General features: G+C 43.1%; 1 protein-coding gene across 1 annotated transcript in view; it reads right to left on the reverse strand.

Annotated features, from left to right (window-relative positions):
* Positions 1–206: 206 nt before the first annotated feature.
* Positions 207–22915, reverse strand: part of LOC127009618 (hemicentin-1-like) — a 142436-nt gene continuing 119727 nt past the window's right edge. The window contains exons 8-9 of the mRNA XM_050882848.1: positions 12640–12835; positions 207–513 (exon numbers count right to left, since the gene is read on the reverse strand). Of these exons, the coding sequence (XP_050738805.1) occupies positions 407–513; positions 12640–12835 (303 nt within the window). The 3' untranslated portion in view covers positions 207–406. The remainder of the gene's footprint in view (positions 514–12639; positions 12836–22915) is intronic.

The raw sequence follows: 22915 nt of genomic DNA on the forward strand, positions 1-22915 counted from the left end.
CCCCGATTAACACCTGGTACCCATTCACTGCTGGGTGGACAGGGGCGTAGGGTATCGGAAAAGCTGCCCAAATTTTTCCACTCCGCCCGGGAATCGAACCCGGGCTCTCTCGGTTGTGAGCCGAGTGTGCTAACCACTGCACCACGAAGCCCCTAGCTCAGGAAGGGTTAGCTTTTAATCCACGCCACAGTAATGAAACACTCGAAGCTTAAAACACATTGTATTACTTATGATTAAACGCACACATACCTCTGACAATATATATATACCGTATGCTAATTACATCTCTGAACATGAATATCCTCCTCGACGCCTTACAGATACAGTGTGAACGAAGGTGTTACTCAGGGAAAGCCATACAAAAGGCAGAAAGTACAAAAATGGCGAGCTGTGATTGGTGGACAGATCATCTGACGGCAATGAAGGCAGCGCTCAGGAGGAGGAGGAGGAGCGGCGAGGTCGACCACACCAACCCCGCTCGACTCTCGTGGTGCATAGCGGCCGGGAACTGCTCTGTAGGGGAGGAAGGAGGACGCTGAAGGGGGAGCGTTATGCTAGGAGGAAGGGATCGGTTGGGAATTGACTGCTATGCTAAGGGCGAACTGTTGGGGTCTGCTGGGGTCAACGTTGCCAAATTGTCGTACGCTGAACATTGCATTTATCATTTTTAGGCTCCAAGACTGTCGTAACCCCACAATTAACAATAGGAAATTAAAGTTAGCGTTATAACTGTTAAATATTGATAGGTTTCGTAATTTTTTGCTATAGTTATCGGTCAGAAACTACCAAAATGCAATGCGCTGAGTACGATAATTTGGCAACGCTGGTTGGGGTGTATGTTCCGATGGGGAGAATCTGTTTTGTAGGAATGAAGCTTATTTTAAGGGGTTTTCAGGATGGGAAGTGTTGTCTGGGGATGAAATGGCTTTGTGGGGTAAAACTTATGCATATGGTGAACTCTTAAGGTTGGGACTAAAGAGGGTCTTAGTACGAAACTGTAGAATTGCGTAAACTCTGGATTGGGGTAAAATGATTGATTGGGAAGAAACTGTTGTAATGAAGAGGATTTGAGTTCTTGGGGATGATCTGTTCTGCTGGGAGGGAACTGTTGAATTTAGGAGTAACTGCTTTATTGGGAAGGAAGTATTCTATGGGGAGGACTTGTACTGTTGGGGAGGAGCTCTTCTGTGGGGGAGCAACTGTGGAGGAGGTTTTTTTTTTTTTTTTTACAGCAGAGGAGTCAGTTCAAGGGCATAAAAAAAGGTAACAAATATGAAAAAAAAGCCCGCTACTCAAAAAAAGTTGGGGAGTAAGTGTTGAGTTTTTGGGAAGGAAGTGCTGAGCCTTAGTGTGGGGGATCAGTCTATTTTGGTGGGAGAATGTCTCTATCTTTGAAATGCTTGATTGTAAGGAACTGTATTTTCCGGGGCTAAAGTGATTTGAAATGGATATTCATGTTCTGTTGGAAGGTGTTCAGATCGGGATGGCCTGACCTGGAAACCATTTCAACCTGGACTGCCATTTTAAGGAGTGACGGATATGTGGAAAGGGGTTCATGGAAGTTGTCATGATAGAGTATATGTTCATGAGGAAAATATTAAACTTATAAAGGGAATGTTTGCAAGAGGAGAAAACTATATCTAAGAGCCAATGTTTTGCTGGATGAATGGATGCATTACGGGACACGTTACAGTTATAAAAGACATTATCGTAACTGGATTATTCTTGCTGGTAAAAGTGTATTGACGTCGATTTTAAATGTTCAGAGACAATAATGAACTTTTCTTAAAGGGTGTTGTGTAATAAAACCTTAACTTCTGAGAGTTATTTATAGTATTATACAAATATTATTCACGTCAACGTATATGAACATTTCACATGATGCAACAATTACCATACAAACTGCAGCAAGCTAACGCCGTGCATGAAACTCGCTGATGCACGCGTTCTGGTTTGCTGGACATGATAAACAGCGAGTTGTAAACAAAAACAACGAGGCTGATAAAACAAAAAAAAAAAAAACATAGCAAACATTTCCCATCAAGCTCGGGCGCCAAAGACAACAACAAAAACAACAACAACAACAACAACATGCAAAAATCACCAGTAACAAGTAGAAAAAGAAAAAAATAATGCATACAAAAAATCGTGCGCATGACCTCAAATGAGAAAAATAATTACATTTTGTGCCTGAAAATATATAAAATGGATTCTAAAATTCGAGGCTTTGGCATGGAGGCGCAAAACATAAAATACTAAATAAGTGCATTCACCTTTTTTTTGCGTGCATAAATATTCCCTGCGACTTCCCCATAGGTAGAAAAATGTGTGTGTGTGTGTGTGTGTGTGTGTGTGTGTGTGTGTGTGTGTGTGTGTGTGTTCGAGAGAGAAAGTTGGTGTGTGTGAGGGTGTTAGGGATAGACCAGTCTTTCCCAAACCTTTCTTACCGCGAACTCGTGTTATTTTATGCATCACCTTCACGACCCACCACTTGAAAGCTTTTTGAACGTACTGAGAACTGTGTGACTCTCGCCGTCTTGTGTTCACTTATTTATTCATGGGCGTGTCGCGGCCCGAACTGTACTATGGCGGGACCCGTGCGTTGCAGACCCTTGATTTTTATTTTTACAGCAAAGGAAGAAGCTCAAGAGTAAAAATAAGTTAGAAGAAAAAACCCGCTAATTACATGCCCGTATGAAAATAAGTATAGATGGGAGGTCACAGTCAAAAGAGAGGTCAATTTCGGGTGGAGGTGTCTTGCTACTCCTCTCCTGAAGGTGGTCAAGTCGTAGGCAGGAGGAAATACAGACGAAGGAATTTTACTTTTCCGTAGTGCTAGCGTGTACTACATTATCACTCGTGTATGTAATGCCAGACTCAAACTTGTCTTTCACGCCCTTTCATTTCTGCTTCACAATTAGCCTGCATCCAAACCGGTGAACCTTTCCCCTTAAACTGAAAATGTGTATATAGTTTCAATCTTCCTCGAAACAAAGACTAATCACCATCGTCATAGCCTGTGCGTCGATCCTGTTATAATCCCATGTGTTATATCTGCCGCGTTAATGCTTATTCAGCCCCATAAAAGTGTTTCACGGATGATGGAGATGCAATGCTTTACAGAGAGGCAGTATGGGAATGATCAGCGTGTGTAGGTGTTGAAGGTGTGGTTAAATGTTCATGGTTCGCTAAAGGTTCCCAATGTTCAACAGCCGACGGTGGCCAAGACCCTCCTTCTCCCCTTCCCTCCTCTCTCTCTCCCCACACGTTACCCATGAATTCCGAACTTGATTGCAACTTCGGTCAAATTAGCACCCAAATGTAAAAATTATCCAAAGCTGCGCACGCACGTCCATATACGTCCATACACACACACACACACACACACACACACACACACACACACACACACACACACACACACTCAATTTTCTGCATTGATACGAGGGGACAAAGGAGTGCCGGGGCTTTTACACTTTTCTTTATCATTTCGCTTCCTTTTTTTCCGCGTAACGTGATTTTTGAAGGCCTAGAACACGCAACCAATTTTATTTTTATGGGGATAACTTTTACTCAAGTCCAGTGGGTCTGATAACGCGATGTTTGGCAATCGTGATATATGAAACAATCACGGGCTGCAAATCCTAAGCTGCGCCGTGATTGGCTGGGCAGTTTTCTAATCTTTCACTGCACGCTGCCTCGAGGCCTTCAGTGGATGATTACATACCAATTCCATTTAAATTAATGACATTCCGGGCAAAAGTAATTAATTCGATGTGTAGTAATTTTCTTAGAACTTGCACTTGTGAACGCAGCTATTTTATTGCAATTCTTGTATGCAGAAAAATTCATTAACTTTATTGAACCCCCCAAAAGTAGTTTTCCATTGTCATTCTTACATTCGTCACACAACTCTTTCGACATCTCCGTCAAGAGAACTGGCGTCGCCTTGTACGGTAAAATATGTTATTCTTGGCTGAACCTTCTGTGGACGCGAACTGTTCCATGACGCTGTTGTAGACACGCAGGGCGACAACGGCAAGGGGAAAACGCGTCTGTCTTTACACGTGCAATCACTTGGGTAACACAAGTTTAATTTAGGTTTTGCATGAATACACTCTTCATGGCCGAACGTGAATCAGACCAGTCGCTCGATTGGAATGGAATATTTGTATGGAAACCCGAATTCCATTACCAGTGTCAGCCACGGATTTACTCTGCATTTATTTCTTCCGGAGTGGAATGAAACTCTTCCTCCATTCCAGGACTATTTTTATTTCCCTCTCTTCTTCTATGTATGTATGTATGAAGAGAAAAGTGTGAAATCAATTTATTCTGCTAGTCATAACATACGGAGCCTCACAAAATATTTAAAGAATGCTAAGAAACGCACAAAATATAACAGGTAGAAAAAAAAATGCTGGGTATAATTTGAAGAGACAGGAAGTGAGCATTATGGATTAGGGAACAGAAAAATGTTGCTATCGTAATCAGCATTAACTATAAGAAGTGGACTTGGGCAGGTCATGTGCGTAGAACTGATAACAGAAGAACAAAGAAAATAACGCGAGTGGAAACCCTCCAAATATACAAGTCACGGCAGACAGAGGGCCAGGTGGCGAGGAGAAAGTGGAGCATTTGTCGGAGAAGGATGGAGTACACTAAGATCAAATAGAGAAGGATGGAGTACACTAACATCAAGTAGAGAAGGATGGAGTACACTAAGATCAAATAGAGAAGGATGGAGTACACTAACATCAAATAGAGAAGGATGGAGTACACTAACATCAAATAGAGAAGGATGGGGTACACTAACATCAAGTAGAGAAGGATGGGGTACACTAACATCAAGTAGAGAAGGATGGGGTACACTAACATCAAGTAGAGAAGGATGGGGTACACTAACATCAAATAGAGAAGGATGGGGTACACTAACATCAAGTAGAGAAGGATGGGGTACACTAACATCAAGTAGAGAAGGATGGGGTACACTAACATCAAGTAGAGAAGGATGGGGTACACTAACATCAAGTAGAGAAGGATGGAGTACACTAACATCAAGTAGAGAAGGATGGGGTACGTTAACATCAAAAAGAGAAGGATGGGGTACAGTAACATCAAATAGAGAAGGATGGGGTACACTAACATCAAGTAGAGAAGGATGGGGTACAGTAACATCAAATAGAGAAGGATGGGGTACACTAACATCAAATAGAGAAGGATGGGGTACACTAACATCAAATAGAGAAGGATGGGGTACACTAACATCAAGTAGAGAAGGATGGGGTACACTAACATCAAATAGAGAAGGATGGGGTACACTAACATCAAATAGAGAAGGATGGGGTACAGAAACATCAAATAGAGAAGGATGGAGTACACTAACATCAAATAGAGAAGGATGGGGTACAGAAACATCAAATAGAGAAGGATGGAGTACACTAACATCAAGTAGAGAAGGATGGGGTACACTAACATCAAATAGAGAAGGATGGGGTACACTAACATCAAGTAGAGAAGGATGGGGTACACTAACATCAAATAGAGAAGGATGGGGTACACTAACATCAAATAGAGAAGGATGGGGTACACTAACATCAAGTAGAGAAGGATGGGGTACACTAACATCAAATAGAGAAGGATGGGGTACGTTAACATCAAATAGAGAAGGATGGGGTACACTAACATCAAATAGAGAAGGATGGGGTACACTAACATCAAATAGAGAAGGATGGGGTACGTTAACATCAAATAGAGAAGGATGGGGTACACTAACATCAAATAGAGAAGGATGGGGTACACTAACATCAAGTAGAGAAGGATGGGGTACACTAACATCAAGTAGAGAAGGATGGGGTACACTAACATCAAATAGAGAAGGATGGGGTACGTTAACATCAAATAGAGAAGGATGGGGTACACTAACATCAAATAGAGAAGGATGGGGTACACTAACATCAAATAGAGAAGGATGGGGTACACTAACATCAAATAGAGAAGGATGGGGTACACTAACATCAAATAGAGAAGGATGGGGTACACTAACATCAAATAGAGAAGGATGGGGTACACTAACATCAAGTAGAGAAGGATGGGGTACACTAACATCAAATAGAGAAGGATGGGGTACACTAACATCAAATAGAGAAGGATGGAGTACACTAACATCAAATAGAGAAGGATGGGGTACACTAACATCAAATAGAGAAGGATGGGGTACACTAACATCAAATAGAGAAGGATGGGGTACACTAACATCAAATAGAGAAGGATGGGGTACACTAACATCAAATAGAGAAGGATGGAGTACACTAACATCAAGTAGAGAAGGATGGAGTACACTAACATCAAATAGAGAAGGATGGAGTACACTAACATCAAATAGAGAAGGATGGAGTACACTAACATCAAATAGAGAAGGATGGAGTACACTAACATCAAGTAGAGAAGGATGGGGTTCACTAACATCAAGTAGAGAAGGATGGAGTACACTAACATCAAATAGAGAAGGATGGAGTACACTAACATCAAATAGAGAAGGATGGAGTACACTAACATCAAATAGAGAAGGATGGAGTACACTAACATCAAATAGAGAAGGATGGAGTACACTAACATCAAGTAGAGAAGGATGAGGTACACTAACATCAAATAGAGAAGGATGGGGTACACTAACATCAAATAGAGAAGGATGGGGTACAGAAACATCAAATAGAGAAGGATGGAGTACACTAACATCAAATAGAGAAGGATGGGGTACACTAACATCAAATAGAGAAGGATGGGGTACAGAAACATCAAATAGAGAAGGATGGAGTACACTAACATCAAATAGAGAAGGATGGAGTACACTAACATCAAATAGAGAAGGATGGGGTACACTAACATCAAATAGAGAAGGATGGGGTACACTAACATCAAATAGAGAAGGATGGGGTACACTAACATCAAATAGAGAAGGATGGGGTACACTAACATCAAGTAGAGAAGGATGGGGTACACTAACATCAAATAGAGAAGGATGGGGTACACTAACATCAAATAGAGAAGGATGGGGTACACTAACATCAAGTAGAGAAGGATGGAGTACACTAACATCAAATAGAGAAGGATGGAGTACACTAACATCAAGTAGAGAAGGATGGGGTACACTAACATCAAGTAGAGAAGGATGGGGTTCACTAACATCAAGTAGAGAAGGATGGGGTACACTAACATCAAGTAGAGAAGGATGGGGTACACTAACATCAAGTAGAGAAGGATGGGGTACACTAACATCAAGTAGAGAAGGATGGGGTACACTAACATCAAATAGAGAAGGATGGGGTACACTAACATCAAATAGAGAAGGATGGGGTACACTAACATCAAATAGAGAAGGATGGGGTACACTAACATCAAGTAGAGAAGGATGGGGTACACTAACATCAAGTAGAGAAGGATGGGGTACACTAACATCAAATAGAGAAGGATGGGGTACACTAACATCAAATAGAGATAGTGATTGCTGGGAAAAGTTTTTGTCCTGCAGTGAACTATATTTTTTTTATAGTAACGGTTGCTTCTACTGTTGATAATTGATGATGGTGAAGTATGTAATGGAGAGGAAGAACATCAAGAGGAGGAGGAGGAGGAGGAGGAGGAGGAGGAGGAGGAAGAAGTAAGGAAGCGAAGGAAGGCAGAGTGGAAGGAAAACAAAGAAGGAAATGAGGAAAACGGAGAGGAGGAACATCAAGAGGGGGAAGAGGAGGAAGAAGAGGAGGAGGAGGAGGAGGAAGGATGCCCATGATAAGCAATGTAAGGTTTTGTGTCTCTTGGTAGATGGCAGATGAGTAAACACTGAATAATGTCCTAGAGGAGGGCACGAGTAAGTAAACTCAATGACTAGGATTGCATGGTGACGACGTTTCATTAGCTTCACGGGGGTACGCCTGTTTTCAATGGTTCATAATTATCTATATGACTAGAATATGTAATTCGTAACTCATTTAAACGAATATATTTACTGCAAGACTAATAAACGGTTTCATATATGACAGGATTGATAAATTTATACTAGAACTAAGAAAATTTCCTGTGTGTAAACTGCACGATATGTAAAATCATCTCAAACAAATTTTTCCTCCAAAGGCTTTTTTAACATTTGGAAAGAGAGGCGGCATTTTACCAATCATAGACTGCTTTTTGTACATGCCGGAACAAATATTGTCAAAGAAAGACGCAAAGGCCAGTTTCATAGTATTGATGCTCAACCTTCTATGCGGGAAAAGGGAACAGGTGATGTCATCGGTATTCTATAATTATCTACAGGCCTTTAGGTTTCAAGTTGAGAAAAGTTTCACACTTTTCACACATGAAAAAATATGGTAAATCTAATGCAAGTGTATAACAATAGTTTACTTTGCTATTAACAGAAGACGGGGTCCAGCACGCCCCCAGCATTTCAGCACAGCACTGAACAATGCCGTGCAAGGTGACATCCCGTGCTGAGGGTGACAGCAAATTTACACTGGCTTGCAGGTGTGGATCCCCAGTTCTCCGACGAGGCCTTCCACAAGTCATGAGCCACGCACAAGATAAATATTCGGATAATACAAGAAAGTTTGATTTATCCTTGGAATGCCACACGCACTCAAACATGCACGCAAACCTGCAAGCGAACACACACAAACACGCGAACACACACGCGAACACACACACACACACACACACACACACACACACACACACACACACACACACACACACACACACACACACACACACACACACACACACACACACACACACACACGCACACACACACGGGTAATTTAGGGATGACCAGTACAAGGAGGTCCAATGTTTCCACCGGGTGACTAAGGATACTTTCAGATTTTTTAGGGTTCAAAGATTGCACGGCTCCTGGTGTGTCAGTTTGTCACTTACTATTATACCAGTGGCTGCCATCATCCCTTTGCCGTGTGTTGACAGCAATGTAAATCTTTGATAAATTTAATTTCCTAGAGGTTCTGTGGTGCGGCCGCGGAGTGTGGGCCTGCCGCGGTGTGTGCTGGCGTTAGTTGTTAAGCACGGCTGTGTGGCGCCAGGCGGCCCTCGCCACCCACGCCTGCGGGCCCTCCTGGCACAAACTGGCTTCCGCAGGACACTTACACTAATGAATTTCATGAAAAATGTAATCACATGCAGTTTTTGTTCTCATTTCAATATTCTTCATATCCAACCATGTGGACCACCAGCCAATATTTCATGCAACCTGTTATATATATATATATATATATATATATATATATATATATATATATATATATATATATATATATATATATATATATATATATATATATATATATATATATATATATATATATATATATATATATATAAATATATATATATATATATATATATATATATATATATTTTTATTTTTTTTACGTGGTTGCCTATTGCGCCGGTAGGCATCTTCCCGGTGGGGCCTGATGGTCGGCCCAAGGCTTCTTCCAGGTGGGGCCTGATGGTCAGCCCAGCCCGTTCTGGCGCAGGCGAGTGTTTATAGTGGCGCCATCTTGCATTGGCTCATTCTGACCCCCGGAACTCGTTCTTGATTCGCTTGGACGGCTTCCTCTAGAGTCCGGGTTGATGGGTGGTCTTCAGGACAGCATGTGGGTAGTTTTAAGCCACTCGGCGGTGACTGAAAAATCCGAGTGGTAGCGTGAGGATTCGAACCCGCGTCGTCCATCACGCGGCGAATGTGGGTCCAATACGCTATCACTTCGGCCACCGCCTACCCAATATATATATATATATATATATATATATATATATATATATATATATATACATATATATATATATATATATATATATATATATATATATAAATATATATTTATATATGCATAGATATATATATATATATATATATATATATATATATATATATATATATATTATATATAGTTATATATTTTTAATTTTTCTTTTTCTAATGAATGTAATTCGTGGTTGCAGGTGTTAATAAAAATCCTTCACGAGCTCCAAGCACATTCGGGGAGCGTATTGACTGCAGATCGCGAGTCCAGTGCGTGATCAAGAGGAACGAGGCAAGCAGGGCCTCCCTTGCTCCTCTTGACATGAAGCCAGGCAACGGAGGCCGCGGCTGAATGGATAACACGGGAGTGGTGTGAAGCCCTCGACGAGAAGCGACACAGATGCAGCGGGCAAGACACACAGACGTGTGTGTGTGTGTGTGTGTGTGTGTGTGTGTGTGTGTGTGTGTGTGTGTGTGTGTGTGTGTGTGTGTGTGTGTGTGTGTGTGTGTGTGTGTGCGTGCGTGCGTGCGCGTGTGCTTCCAGACAATGTGCCCTCTGGGACTCACAAGTAATTCATAGCATTATTTTTCTATCATGTTTTTACAGACGTTCCTTACCTCTCCATGAAACCCTTTGTCATGTTTTAAGCCGAATATGATTAATTAGTTCTAATAATTAATTCTGGCTTCACAACCTGTCGGGGCTCACCTGGAAAAAGGTTTCGAATAAAAGTCCATATGGGTTCAGGTTGTACGGTGAATAATTAAAGACGAACAATATGGGCCTCGGCATGGAGGGCAGCCAGAGGTGACTCAAGCAGACGACGTAAATAATTAACGTAAGAAAGGCATGTTCTAATCTTTCAGTTCATTCGCACAAGGCAATTCTTGACCGTCTGAGCTTTATTTAGTCTAGAGCACATATCTTGAACACATAATTTGTAACTACAAATTTGCACTTTCAAAAATTAATGTTAAAACGTGTGAGAGCAAAGGTGAGTAATTGATGATTATATCCAAAAGTACATGTTTGATTATATAATTATAGGCGGTGGGGTGAGCAGTGCTTCCTTTAATTTGAAGTGTCATTGATATAGGAGTGAGTTACTACGGATTATATTTTGTTTCTCATTAGTGTAATGCATTGCCCTTCTTTACTCTAAAAGAAGTTGTATAATCGAACGCTTAATAATCTCACATTCTTCAAAGTTGGGGGTTTTGTATCGTCCCCGTCTGTTCTTTTCCCCTCCCAGATGTTGTCCATATACAAGGGCCTTGTCCGCCCTCGTATGGAGTATGCATCTCACGTGTGGGGGGGCTCCACACACACAGCTCTCTTGGACAGAGTGGAGTCTAAGGCTCTTCGTCTCATCAACTCCTCTCCTCTTACTGACAGTCTTCTACCTCTTAAATTCCGCCGCAGTGTTGCATCTCTTTCTATCTTCTACCGATATTTTCATGCTGACTGCTCTCCTGAACTTGCTAACTGCATGCCTCCCCTCCTTCCGCGGCCCCGCTGCACTCGACTTTCTACTCTTTCTCACCCCTATACTGTCCAAATCCCTTATGTAAGAGTTAATCAGCATCTCCATTCTTTTATCCCTTCCGCTGGTAAACACTGTAACAGCCTTCCTTTGTATTTCCTCCTGCCTACGTCTTGACCTCTTTCAAGAGACGAGTGTCAGGACACGTCTTCTCCCGAAACTAACCTCTCTTTTGGCCTCTCGTTTTGTTTGCTTTTGTTGGAGCAGTGCTTAGCGTCTGTTTTGTTGACTTTTTCTTTTGTTGCTCTTAAGCGGTCTGCCTTGCTTCTTGGAGATGACGAAAACGAAAACGAACACTCATTTGCAGCATCACGTACAAGGAATGGTGATATCTATGGCAAAAAAATAATAGAGGATCAAGAAAACAAAAAGTAATACACATTATACCATAACAAAAAAGAAAAAAAAAAGAAGAAACGATTCCACAAGACCATCCACGCAAAAGACGCGTCAAAAGCTAAAACAAAATTCTGTAATTACCAAGGAACCAATCTTCTTTGGTTTATAAATACTGCGAAAATATTCTCTACCAAAAAATATTCTCGACCGTGGGAGCTGTAATCATACCAAAGTCTCACCGTCTTAGCAATCATCGCACATTTATGAGTTCATTTCCGCGGCGTAAATCACGGGACAGGAAATTCGAGACTCAGTACAAGCGGCACATTAGCGAAAAGTAGGAGGGGGGCGGGAAGAGGTGAGTTCCGGGAGTAGCTAAAGATTACGCGGAAACTCAAGGCTCGCTGACCGCCGGAGCAGCAGTGCCATGGAAGTGAAGGCAGAGGCGGGAGTACGTCGAGGCGCAGGCGGTGGCGGCGGCAATGAACGACGATTGTTGGAAAGTTGGTATTGTTCGAGTGCCGCCGAGAGGTTCAAGGGGCAACGAATCCTGAAGGCGGAGTGGATGCGAGAGCCGGAGTGATTTTGGCGTAAGATAATGAATTTCGGACCTTGATGATGCCATGATTAAAATAAAGAGAGAGAGAGAAAAAAAAAAATCTACGGCTATGGCTTACAAGTTTTCATTAGTTATTTCTCAAGAACTCCTTTGGCTGTATTTCTGATGGGCTGGCAACACTGATCATCCCCTCAGAAGCACAATCATGACAGGTAAAACTAACCATTGCAAACAAATCATCACACAATCATGCATCTGTTTTTAAGTATAGGGCATGCTGAAAGAAGCACGTAAAATATATTTAGCACGTGCAGTTAACAAAGGACACTGAATGATATAAAACTACACGATTACACTTGACGCACATGGTCACTGGCACTTACCGTCGACGATGTAGACGGTTGTGGTGGCGGGCAAGGCGGAGTGCGGGTGGCAGGTGTAGTTGCCGGCGTCGGGCGGGGCGGCGCGCACCACGGACAGCCGGGACGTGACCACCCTCCCGCCGGCCTCCGTGTGGATGCTCACCCCACCGCGGGGGCCCGAGATGGTGACTTTGGTGTCGTTGTGCTCCCAGTCCACCTGGAACACGGAGGCACGCCATTCACGCGACACATTCACCTCTGTCTCCTAGCAAGACGAGTTCACTTTCCAGGGAAATGTAGATAACCAACATTTAGTGGAAGTAACAATAACGCTGCAGCTCTGATTATAGTGCGTGAAACATTTGACTTTTATTATCAAAACCAAATAAATTCTATCATGTGAAATAATAATGATTACTCTGAAGTTATTAATTTTTATTCTTATTTTTTTTTTTGCAGATAGAAGTGTGCTTACTACAAAGAAAAAAATAAACACCATATAATTCATGACTTAGAAACAACTTTCAAATATTCTGCAGATCAAAATACAAAAAACAGTAATATATTATCCACAATCAATTTTTCAAATAGTCCAATACATTCTTAAAATATTCCTTTGAATAATGCGCCACGGACCTGTTTCAGAAATGAGTACGGAAGTCTGTCAGACGTAGGAAGACATTATAGATCCCTCACTGGTTGAAGTACGAACAAAAAATATGATAAAAGGGAGGAGAACGGAAAAATTTCCCTCCTCCAGGAAATGGAAAAATTGGGACAGAGGGAAGAGGTCTTCAAAGTGCGGATGCCCGATAAAAAGGAGGATCACATTTTCTGGTCGTTCGCTCTGGGAAGCCTTAGATTATACTCCTTATCTTTTAAGGTCGTGTGGCTTCTCGCACCCAACGGGACCTACAAAGGAAGCGCCTCAATTGGAATTAAGAGATCAGTTCCATTGTTTCCAAGACTCTGCTCTTGATTTTGCTGATATCAATGTTCGTGTTGAATATTGGCTCACCAAGACGTTCGTTCTGATGCCACCGGGGCCGCCGTTACAGCTGTTAATGTTTGCTTCTTTCTGTAACGCTGGACCGAGTGCCAACGGTCAATCAGGATGTTTTGCTTAACAACAATGATGCCGAACTTCAACTGCTTTCCCGCCCTCATAAACCTATATCAGGGAAGTGTCAAGACATACTTATCTCACTCTACCCTCCAAAAATTCTGTCTACACCGATAACGAGGTGGATATCTCGTAACAGGCGAGATCTACAACGGTTAGATATTTGCGAATACAGAATCGAGAAATAGTTTCCTCTGCTGATGAGGAAAAAGGTAACCTCGCTTCATCATGACGCACACAAGAATATTTAATATGCAATCCTTATGTTCTTCTCTACGATGGTGACCGGTCTTGTGAGATTTCTACTATTCAAACAAAAGGACTACAATTAATACTCTTCCGGCTTTTAGGTTTTGTTGAGCTGATATTCTTCGTCATCCCCTGATGCTGACGTAATCTACTGTCTATAGACACATATCAGGTTTTTAATGTTCAAGAAAAAATACCCGTGCCCTTTATTACACAGGAACATTGGCCAAGAAAATATCTGAAACTCGTAATACTACACAAACACTACACAAATGCTCCCTACGTCAAAAGACTGTAATGAACGGCCGCGCCACTGCTGGCACGGACAGTCGCTCGGACCAACTTGTTGAACACAGTACTGTAGGCAGAGCCGCGGGGGTACAAATACCGCAAGTTGCAAAGTTCGTAACAGCGATACATTCAAAACAGAGAATTAAGGATGAAGGGGATAATTTAGGAGATAGAAAATAAAAAAAAAACAAGGTTTGGCTTACTGATGAGATCCAGCAAAAAAAAAAAAAATGTCTGATAAAAAAGTAATGTGTTTAGTTAGATTCAAATTGCCATAAGATATATCAAATACTGGTGTTCAAGCAAAAGTAAAAAGGGATTCTCTTTCGTCTTGAACTTTTCTGAATAGCATATTTATAACAGCAGAGAACTACAGACACACAACTTTTGAAAAAAACAACAACCCTGGAACAGGGATTAACATCATATTGGCTGCAACTATAGCAAATGTGGTACTAAAGAATACCTATTTTTTTATAGTTGGTCAAGAAGAAAAAAAATAGCCCGACACAAGAGAAGACTTTTGACATGATTGGAATATTTGATGCTAGTATCCTACAGCAGGCAGGAAAGGAGCTGCCCCGAAGTAGAAGTTGAAACCTGCACTTGTTTTGGTGTAAGAAAACTGGAAACTTCCTTGAAAAAGTATTGGGAACATGCCCAGAAGATCGACGTCACCATCGAATTCAAGAATTTTTCTTTAGAACTGAAAGCCAACATACAAACAACAAGGTCGGAATAGCGTTCAACTTCAAACTACAACGACTGAGCTTAGAATCAAAATGAGCGGTTAAACTTTCAACTTTAGAACAGTCACAAGTTGCCCCCCAGGAGACTGCAGTAGAGAAAAGAACAGTGATGCACCAAACACAGCAGAGCATCATGTATGGGAAATGGGCTCATCAGACAAAATCTCCTTGATCGATGCCTTTCAACTGCACTGTACGTAAGTTTGCTGCTATATCACAAAATAAGACTCCCTTGTACTTTGATGTAACCAACGGTGACTTGCTTTCTGCTTATACGTGCGAGCTGCCCCACTCAACTGAAAACCAACATTATCTTCCTGACGGATCAGAGCTTTTTGGATGGGCCTCCGCTTCATTATTAGAGTTTTTTGACTGTGCAAGGATCCCATGAGCTCAGAACGAGAGAAAATTGAGGTCCAACAGATATTAGATACGTATTTACTAACGAATTCCAAATTACTCTTAATTTATGGAATGCCTCCTTTAGAATTGTTATATACCTTAGGAGAGAGAGAGAGAGAAAGAGAAACGAGAGCGAACGAGAGCGAACGAAAATAACAAGAACCAACCAGCAACCATAAGACACAACCCTCAAACAGCGCTCGCTCAGTTATCTACCGAAAGTGTAAACCTGAAAAAAAAATATTCAACCCAATTTCGCATATTCTATTTCCTCACTCTCCTTTTCTGCTACAGTTCCCCCTTCCCCCTCCCCCCTTAACCCCCCACCATCCCCACTCTCTCAGATGACTCTCCGTCCCATTCATATTCTAAGCATAAATACTCTTAACTACATTTAATATACATAATTCGTGAATACATTATACATTCCAGGCCTCTTCTAACGTAATCACTTTTGCCTACAGATATGACGCACATTAATGCTGTTTGGAGCATCAGATAACAGGAAGTTTTTCATAATGAAGAGGAAGTGAAAGGGGAGGAGGAGGGTGGGGAGGAGGAAGAGCAAAAGAAGGACTGGCAAGAGGAAGGAGGAATGAACGAGTAAGGTGAGGAAAGGAGGAGGAGAAAGAGGAAGAGGAGGAAGAGGAGGAGGAGGAGAGTGGGGAAGAGAACAAGCAGGAGGAGGCAGAAAAAGCAAGGAAGGAATGAACGAATAAGACGAAACAATAAAGAAGAGAATAACCGAAGAGGAATAAACAAGAAAAGAAAGAACGAAGGAAGGAGGTGGTGAAGAACATTAAAAAAACATCGTACTCAGGAACCCGCGAAAAATAAAAGAACGAAACAAAGATTAAAACGGAAATGAGAGAAAATAAGAAGTATGGAAGGAAAGAGAATGAGAGAACGAGAAAGAGGAATTAAGACGGGGTGAGGGAAAAAGAGAGAAAAATCTAACTTGAAATGGAAAACGATGATAAGATGAAGATGAAAGTGAAAAGAATAAGGAAACGATTTACGAAAGAGGTGAAGGAAAAAGAGTTTGAGGAATGGGCGAAGGAAAAGTAGTAGCAGGAGAAGGAGGAGGAAGAGTAGGAGGAGGAGGAGGAAGAGGAGGAGGAAACAACATGAGAAAAAAGGAGAGAAAGAAGGAAAAGAATACCAGGAAAAAGAATAAAGAGGACAGGACGAGAAGGAAAATTAGAAGCATTAGGAAACGATAAATGAAAGGAGGAGGAAGAGGAGGAGAAGGAGGAGGAGGATGACATGAGAAAAAAGGAGAGAAAGAAGGAAAAGAATACCAGGAAAAAGAATAAAGAGGACAGGACGAGGAAGAAAATTAGAAGCATTAGGAGTCGATAAATGAAAGGAGGAGGAGGAGGAGGAGGAGGACGTTCAAAAGGAGAAATAAAAGAGAGAAGAAAAAGAAAAGAAAGACGAGAGAAAAAGAGGGAAAAGACGCGGTTAGGTCAAGGAGGAAATATGAGCAAAGAAGACGGATTAGCGGAGAGAAAAAAAAAATAAGTCGAGAGAGGATGAAAGGAGAGGAAAGAAAGGAAGAAAGAGAGAGAGAGAGAGAAGAGAAGACACATGTCGGAGATGAAAGATAATGAAATTGATGGGGAAAAAGTTCACGGGGGAGACTACCTAATTACCGACGTGATCTGAGGTGGAGAGAATGGAACCTTAATTACCATTCCGTAGAGATGAAAAAAAATTATACGTTCCTCCTACGTCCGCCCTATCGCTCCCTGCCGCAGGAAATCACGGGAAAGTCGTTAACGGCGTGTATGTGTGTGTGTGTGTGTGTGTGTGTGTGTGTGTGTGTGTGTGTGTGTGTGTGTGTGTGTGTGTGTGTGTGTGTGTGTGTGTGTGTGTGTGTGTGTGTGTGTGTGTGTGTAGGTACTCTTTTTACATCAGAGGAAGCAGGTCAAGGGCAAAACATCAACACACACACACACACACACACACACACACACACACACACACACACACACACACACTTAAACAGCTAAAACAAACAAACAAACAATGAAAAAGCCTGTATGTATGTATGTATATGTGTGTGTGTGTGTGTGTGTGTGTGTGTGTGTGTGTATATAAAGGTGTGTATGTGTGTATGTATGTAGTCTCCTTATAACCTTATGTATTCTCGTTCAAGATCTGTATTTATCCTAAAGTTGGCTAAAAAACTCACCCGATTCACGTGTAATAAAAAATAATAATTAACTCCTCTTGTGTGTGTGTGTGTATGTGCGTTTGTTTTAGTTTTCAGAAAGTGTGAATAGAGAGAGAAAAAAAGTGCACCTCACGTAAGTATTCAGAAACAAGTGCGACCGGAGAGTTTGTCCCCCAAGAGTTGCCATTCTTTTCCTAAAACCGACGGAGGGGGAGATAAACATGATGGGAAAGCAGGGGAAGCGTCACCATCCATTTACATACATTACTCGGGTTGCCACGGACACATTTTGCCGCTCCTCCTCGTACTTTACGGCGCACACTTCATCCCACTTTAAGGATACAGCGGCGCCCTCTTGAAGTACGAGTCTCTGCCTTTGTCTTGCTCCGGCTCCTCCCCCTCCTTTCCCCTTCCAGCCCGGCTCTGTGTACAAAACCAGAATTCCTAAACAAATCGGCGTCTCAGTTCGCTTGTTCGAAAAGCCGCTCGTAGAAGTTTCTGGGATTTCTATCGGCTGTTTGGTGATGCGGTTGATAATTTTATACGACTTCTGCATCTTGAACGGGAAAATCACCCATGAAGACTGTTATATCGGCTGTTTGGTGATGCGGTTGATAGTTTTACAAGACTTCTGCATCTTGAACGGGAAAATCACCCATGAAGACTGTTATATCGGCTGTTTGGTGATGCGGTTGATAGTTTTACAAGACTTCTGCATCTCTTCTTGAAAAAAAACCCGCGAACTGAATTGTTATATCAGCTGGTTGGTTGATTGGGTTGATAGTTTTTCTGGACTTGAACATCTTGAACGGGGAAACCCATGAATGAAGACTGTTATATCGGCTGTTTGGTGATGCGGTTGATAGTTTTACAAGACTTTTGCATCTTGAACGGGAAAATCACCCATGAAGACTGTTATATATTAGTCAAGTATATTCTCAACAATATAATGGTTCGCACACATAACTATTGGGGTCGATTCGGGTTCACAATATCTCGTTGCGTACGTTTCCTCCTACCAGGGGCGGTATTCTCTGATGCTACCACCTCGCACATCAACTATTTTCAAAGGTCAAAATGGAAATTAATCGGGCTTTCATGAGTTTTTTTTTCACATTCATGGTACAGAAGAAGAGTTAAACAACCACCAGGGCCATTAAACTACACCTGAAAATGCCCGAAACGCCTGCGAAAGCCTTGTCAAATATGTGTAATTGGGCGCCGGAAGGTTTGAGAATACGGGTCCAGTTTTTCTCCCCGTGGCTCAGACTACACTTGCCTCGCCTCCTGTACGCACTCGTCTGTTCTGCTTAATAAACCCTTAAGAAGAAGGTTACGTCCGTTACTCTGATATTGCCACAAAGACCCTGTTAGTATTCTCTGTGGCCTCGGGAAGTCGTGTAAATGTGATCCCGATACGTGTAAGAATATGGACCTTCGTTTTGCCGCTTAGGGTTTAAGGCTTTTGGCTCTCGTAACAACTGTTTCCAAAGGCCACAAAGAAGATTACTCGGGTCCCCATGCCTGTTTTTCACGCTCATGGTGCAGAAGCCTTTGTCAAACTATTACTAGGCTCATAAAACCACCCATGGGAATACTATCACAACCTATACGAAAGCCTTTGGAAATACTAACACAACCTATACGAAAGCCTTATCAAATTTAGATGAGTAGGCCACGAAATGCTGAAGAATGTGAGGCTTATGACCGGATGGCTCTCCTGATGTCACGTGGCGTCACTGGGGCTCGAACCGACTCGCCTCGGCTCTTCACTTCTGTGGCTTGAAGCTCTGACACACTATGGTTCCTTGCATTTCGAGTGAGGTGCAGAATGATACACTTCGATTACTTCTCAGCAAAATGTATCTCGGGGCTGAAGAAAGCTCACTCGTTCATCTGGCTGGGATTGACTGATTGATGGTAGGGAGGAGAAGGAGGAGAAGGAGGAGGAGGAGGAGGAGGAGGAGGAGGAGGAGCAGGAGGAGGAGGAGGAGGAGGAGGAGGAGGAGGAGGAGCACAGAAGAGACAAAACAAGGAGGAGAAGGATGAGAAGGAGTAGGAGGAAAAGGAGAAGAAGGAGGAGGAGGAGCAGAGGAGGCGGAGCATAGAAGAGACAAAACAATAGTATATTTATAGGTTTTGAGTCAGGGAATATCGATTGGATAACGGAGTATGAAAAGCCGGACAACAAGAAGTAGGGCAAAATACATGTTTAGAGAAGGGGGGCCGTGACGAAGGCAATCTCCAGACCACACATCGGAGCTGATCGGACTTCCGGGGAACTATTGCATTTTATTATTTGCTACTTACAGAAAAAAAACACAATGATACGAAAAAATAGTGACCAAATATCAGATAACACGAAAACCCTCACAACAAAGCATATAATTTACTGTTTTAGCCTGTTGTTTACTGGAATTGGGTTTCATGAATATTTTAACGGCGTGCGCATAATCATATCAGATGCATTCATATGTGGCACGGCCGGGGTCATCGTTGTTATATTTTCCGCACCGAGTAGCGTGGAGGGCGGTGAGCCGCAGACACAAAACAAACTCACAGCCAAAGAAAAAAAGGATTATTACTGAAAATGAGCACAGCATTTTTTAACCCCTCCCCCAGCCCACCCCTACCCCACCCATCCCCCCAACACTCACCCCCTCACCCCCGCCCACACCCACACCCACACGCAATACGCCAGCTGAACCACATCCCTGTCTATGCACATGCCAAAGTCTGACAAGGCACCAGAAACAGCACGGAACTATGACCTTGAACGGGAATGCATTCAGACAAGTCAGAATTCCACGTCCAGCCTGGAGTCTGTTCTGTTGTCGGCTCACGTGAGACTGCCAGCACAATCTATGCCACCGACAATCGGGTCATCAATTTTCGGCACCGGGTTCCTTTTTACTCGCCTTTTACCATAACCAGACTAAAAATGTAATCGTAAAACCCCATACTATGCTGAGACGTTCGTATAATGCTGCTACAAAGTATAAAAATGTTGTATCTTATAAGAAGCCGCCGTAGTTTTAATGCATACTTTCTGCGGGCAAGACTGTGCTACCGACGAGGCTTGAAAGTCTGACTGGCGGATCAGAATACAGTGCCTTTCCCTTTCCGGTGCACGCGAACACACCTCTTTCACAGGACTGCAATTACCACCGATGTTAAGAGGATCTGAAGTGTTGTCCGTGCAGGTCAAACAAGTGGTGGACGCTACAGGTAATGCAATTTGCCGTTGTCCGCAATGAGGGAAGGTTTACAAGGTTCAGCGGGGAAAGAGAAATCTAATAAGCAATCTTGTCTTTTCGGAGAGGGCTGGAGGTAGTTTCGTTAGTTTTTAAGCTTCTGTGGTGTGTGTGCGTGTGTGTGTATGCGTTTTTGTGTGTGCGTGCGTGTGTGTGTATGCTCTTGTGTGTGTGCGTGCGTGTGTGTGTATGCGCTTGTGTGCGTGCATGCGTGTGTGTATATGCGCTTTGTGTGTGTGCGTGCGTGCGTGTGTATGCGCTTGTGTGTGTGTGTGTGTGTGTGTGTGTGTGTGTGTGTGTGTGTGTGTGTGTGTATGCGCTTGTGTGTGTGCGTGCGTGTGTGTGTATGCGCTTGTGTGTGTGCGTGCGTGTGCGTGTATGCGCTTGTGTGTGTGGGTGCGTGTGTGTGTGTATGCGCTTGTGTGTGTGGGTGCGTGTGTGTGTATGCGCTTGTGTGTGTGGGTGCGTGTGTGTGTATGCGCTTGTGTGTGTGGGTGCGTGTGTGTGTGCATGCGTGTGTGTGTGTGTGCGTGTGTGTATGCGCTTGTGTGTGTGTGCGTGCGTGTGCGTGTATGCGCTTGTGTGTGTGTGTGTGTATGCGCTTGTGTGTGTGCGTGCGTGTGTGTGTGTGGGTGCGTGTGTGTGTATGCGCTTGTGTATGCGCGTGTGTGTATGCGCTTGTGTGTGTGTGTGAGTGTGTGTTTGCGCGTGTGTGTTTGCGCTTGTGTGTGTGTGTGCGTGTGTGTGTGTATGCGCTTGTGTGTGTGCGTGTGTGTAGTGTGTGTGGGTGTGTGTGTATGCGCTTGTGTGTGTGCGTGCGTGTGTGTGTGCGCTTGTGTGTGTGGGTGCGTGTGTGTATGCGCTTGTGTGTGTGGGTGCGTGTGTATGCGCTTGTGTGTGTGCGTGCGTGTGTGTATGCGCTTGTGTGTGCGTGCGTGTGTGTGTATGCGCTTGTGTGTGTGCGTGCGTGTGTGTGTATGCGCTTGTGTGTGTGGGTGCGTGTGTGTGTATGCGCTTGTGTGTGTGCGTGCGTGTGTGTGTATGCGCTTGTGTGTGTGCGTGCGTGTGTGTGTGTATGCGTTTTTGTGTGTGCGTGCGTGTGTGTGTATATGCGCTTGTGTGTGTGTGCGTGCGTGCGTGTGTATGCGCTTGTGTGTGTGCGTGCGTGTGTGTGTATGCGCTTGTGTGTGTGCGTGCGTGTGTGTGTATGCGCTTGTGTGTGTGGGTGCGTGTGTGTGTATGCGCTTGTGTGTGTGGGTCCGTGTGTGTGTATGCGCTTGTGTGTGTGGGTGTGTGTGTGTGTATGCGCTTGTGTGTGTGTGTGCGTGTGTGTGTATGCGCTTGTGTGTGTGTGCGTGCGTGTGCGTGTATGCGCTTGTGTGTGTGTGCGTGCGTGTGCGTGTATGCGCTTGTGTGTGTGTGCGTGCGTGTGCGTGTATGCGCTTGTGTGTGCGTGTTTGTGTGAAGGATGACTGGGTGAGGTAAGCAAGGTGTTGGGCGCTGGGTCCCGGAAAAATGTGTTTCATCTCGAAAATATCTTTAACACGATTCACGGCCACCAAACATCTGACACAACTAGATCAAAATGCGACAGTTTATTAAATATCTAATGAGCAAAATGTATAATGAGTCTACAGCAACGTTTAAGCTTGGCTCCCTTATCCTCGAGTCCCTCCAGAAGATTAATGCCTTTAATAAAGCTTTAGTCATTATCCTCATTCATTATGTACTGGAACGGAAAAGGGAGTACGGTCATTAGGCTTTAATACCCTGGACTATAAAACGGAAGAATGGAAAGAGAGAGAGATAAAAAATACGATTATAATCTGAATTTTATGGTTTTTAATTTCTGAAGGGCTATTTTCCCCCAACCAAATCCATAGATATTAATATTGAAGGGATAAACAGATTTTGAATTAAACATGAACCCTTCTCCTCTCCTGCGCTGAATCTCGATTGGAAGGAAAATCTTTTAGAGCGAATCACGTCCCACGCCAAACCCAACGGCTGCTGCCTTCATATCTCACACAGACGACCCGCACGACCACTC

This window comes from Eriocheir sinensis, chromosome 41, assembly GCF_024679095.1.
Source record: "Eriocheir sinensis breed Jianghai 21 chromosome 41, ASM2467909v1, whole genome shotgun sequence".
NCBI lineage: Eukaryota > Metazoa > Arthropoda > Malacostraca > Decapoda > Varunidae > Eriocheir > Eriocheir sinensis.